The sequence below is a fragment of the Elephantulus edwardii genome, unplaced genomic scaffold (assembly GCF_000299155.1).
Source record: "Elephantulus edwardii isolate Elephantulus edwardi_28Jun2011 unplaced genomic scaffold, EleEdw1.0 scaffold00051, whole genome shotgun sequence".
Taxonomy (NCBI): Eukaryota; Metazoa; Chordata; class Mammalia; order Macroscelidea; family Macroscelididae; genus Elephantulus; species Elephantulus edwardii.
In genome coordinates, this window is record NW_006399801.1 from 2974627 (window position 1) to 2977978 (window position 3352).

The 3352-nt window shown below is 37.5% G+C and overlaps 1 protein-coding gene across 1 annotated transcript; it reads left to right on the forward strand.

Annotated features, from left to right (window-relative positions):
• Positions 1–1387: 1387 nt before the first annotated feature.
• On the forward strand, positions 1388–2359 carry LOC102867412 (beta-1,3-galactosyltransferase 5-like). Its single transcript, XM_006886771.1, has one exon. The coding sequence runs from the start codon at positions 1388–1390 to the stop codon at positions 2357–2359; it is 972 nt and encodes a 323-aa protein (XP_006886833.1).
• Positions 2360–3352: the final 993 nt, after the last annotated feature.

A 3352-nucleotide genomic window follows, 5' to 3' on the forward strand; every position in this document is an offset into this window, starting at 1 on the left:
ATGTAAATGACACTGGATCCAACAATTTCAATACTAGATATATATCCCAGAGTAATAAAGGTTCAAGCAAATTAACATACTAATATCTTTATTTATTACAGTATCATTTATAATAACAAAGAGTTTGAAATAGCCTAAATGTCTATCAGGCAAAAAATTGCTAAAGAAACTGTGGCACATTCACACAAAGCATTACTAAAAAAATTAACAATAACCTGTGGAGTGATGCACAACATAAATGAGCTAAGAATAAATTATGCTGAGTGACCTAAGTCAGTCATTAAAGAGAAGTATGGTCCAAGACTCCTATGATAAAAAAGCTAAGAAATGGTTGAGATATATATATTTTCAATGTTAGAGAACGGGGATAAGACATGAAAAAATATCTGACTGAACTGCTTCTAAAGAAAAACAGGAAAAAATAAATAGATAAGTTGCATGAAGGTCTAAGCAATTGACTTTAAAAGTTTTATTTGATATTTAAATTAGCACATTATATTAAGCAATTGCAATTAATGTTATAACAAAATCTCCGTGAATGATTGAAAAATCAATATGATTTGGAAAACCCCAAATTTAAAAAAAATACTTTAAGAAGATAAAATAAATAAATACATGCTCCAAAAATAAAAGGAAGTTCAGTGGAAGAACACTTGGAGTCAGAATTAACTCCTTAGTAGTTGATTTAGGTTTAGTTTCAATACTATCACTAGAAAGGGCCCTGGAAACCGTAACCTAAAAGTTGCTGGAGTGAATCTACCCTGTGGTTTTGATGGCGAAAAGGTCCAATAATTGGTTTCCAAAAGATTATCACCAAGAAAACTCTATGGACCACTTTTATTCTGTAACATGTGAGGTCAATACGAGTCAGGAGCCAACTCAATAGAAGCTAAACATTCCTCACAGAGAGATAACTAAATGGTAGTGAGAAAATTTATTGACTTCCCTCTGGGAACAACATTAGAGATTAGCAACTTTAGTGAAAAGAAATGTAAATAGTCTATCCATTTAGAACTAGAATATAGTTTTCAATCTTACATGTTCTCTGCCTGAAATCCATCATGAAACCACAGGGGATGATGACAGAAGGGCCAAAGAGGAGGCTAGCTAGATATCTGGTGCCTTACTTAATTATATAAGCAAGAAATATGATCTCATAAGTGAAGGCTGATAATCAACAGAGTCAGGATCAATGTGTAAGAGGCCTGGAAAGCCTTCATGCTCTTTTTTTTTTTTTTAAATATACCATTAAATTCCATTTGTATAAGCAACAGGATTCCAGGGTTTCAGAATCATGGTTAATGAACCATTGCTTTAGCCACTCTAATTAAATCCACATATATTTTCATACTCTTGATATTTAACCAGTGGATTTTGTATTTTGCAGATGACTTACTTGAAGATGAGAAGTTTATATATTGTTTTCCTGATTTTGGGAATCTATTGCTTGAGTTTTGTCATACACCGTCTGAAAAAAGAGCATCTTACTTTCAAGAAAAAGAGAGAGAGCTTCCTTCAGCTTCCAGAAATAGACTGTAGACAAAATCCTCCCTTCCTTGTCCTGCTGGTGACTTCTTCCCACAGTCAGGTAGCAGCTCGGAAGGCCATCAGGCAAACATGGGGGGCAGAAAAGGTTGTAAAAGGAAAACGAATAAAAACCTTCTTTCTTCTGGGAACAACAACAAAACAAAATGAAACAGCAGTAGTGGTCCAGGAAAGCATGCAATATCAGGACATCATCCAGAAGGACTTTGTGGATGTCTATTTCAATTTGACTCTGAAGACCATGATGGGCATGGAATGGGTCCACCGCTTCTGCCCTCAAGCCACCTTCGTGATGAAGACAGATTCAGACATGTTTGTAAACATTTACTATCTGACTGAACTGCTTCTAAAGAAAAACAGGACAACTAGGTTTTTCACTGGGCACTCAAAAACAAATAGATACCCAATTAGATATGCCAGTAAGTGGTCTGTCAGCAAAGAGGAGTATCCATGGGATATATACCCGCCTTATTGCTCAGGCACAGGCTATGTTTTCTCTAGTGACGTTGCCAGTCAAGTGTATAATGTTTCAAAAAGTGTCCACTTCATTAAGTTAGAAGATGTGTTTGTGGGGCTTTGCCTAGAGAAACTTAACATCAAGGTAGAGGAACTTCACTCAGAGCAAACCTTTTTCGCTGGATGGTTACCCTTCTCCCCATGTCGGTTTAGGAAAATTGTGACGAGTCATTATATGAAGCCTACAGACATCTTGTTATATTGGTATGCTCTGGAGAGTTCTCTGGAGGAAAAGTGCCCAGATAGTTCAGGGTCGACCACAACTCAGCAGAAAAAAATAGCAGCCAACCCACAGTGATTGTAACAGAGTTATAACTTGGCATTGCTAAGAGAAACAAGGGAAAGCAACCTGGGGCATGGGAGACAAGAAAACAGGGAAGACAGCCTTTCAGATCACAGATACCAGCTAAAATACAAGAGTAACTGTGATCACTGATGAATTTCCATCTGATGCCCCTGCAGTAATCAGCAGTATTTCTATGGTCCTTCATTAATGTTGTTGTTGTTGTTGTTAGGTACTTCGAGTTGAGTATGACTCATAGCGACCATATGAACAAAAGATCTGAACCCGGTTCTATCCTGTGGCATCTTCACACTCCCTTACACACTAGAGCCCATTGCAACAATCACTACATCAATCCACTTGGTCTAAGGTTCTCTTTTCCTACGCTGACCCTCCACCCTTCCCAGCACCATGTCACTCGCCACGGAATAGCCCCTCCTAGAAACATGCCCAAAATATGAGAGGTGAAGCCTCACCATTCATACCTCCAAAGAGCACTCAGGCTGCACCCTCTCCAAGACAATGAATGTTAATTTCCCCAAACAAAATCCACTATAGTTGATACAGTTAGGACCCATGGAGACCCTTCATTGGATTTCAAAGGTATAAAACTTTCCAAGAGAAAACTGCTTTTCTATCCTGAAGAGTTGCTATTGTGTTGCCATTATCCTCTTCAATGTTGTTATTGTTGTTAGATACACTTGAGTCAAATATGACTCATAGCAAACCCATGAGCAACCAGTATAAACATTAGAATTAAACTGTAACAGTCCAACTCATAATACATTAATAAGCATCTGTATTACAGTTCAATATCTGAATTCTATAGTCTGTAGTAAAACCCTACTGCCATTTCTGTTCTTTGGCATAGGCTAACATACTATTGGAGTTTACTCCTAACTACAGACAACCATTTGACATACATGGAAATCAGATTACTACCTTCAATAGGGAGGGACTGGCCCAGAAGTGTACTTAATCATTCCCATAATTCATATCTCTGCTCTG

Excerpts from the sequence above, each read along its gene's own strand:
- LOC102867412 (XM_006886771.1), top strand. The coding sequence starts at position 1,388 with ATGACTTACTTGAAGATGAGAAGTTTATATATTGTTTTCCTGATTTTG.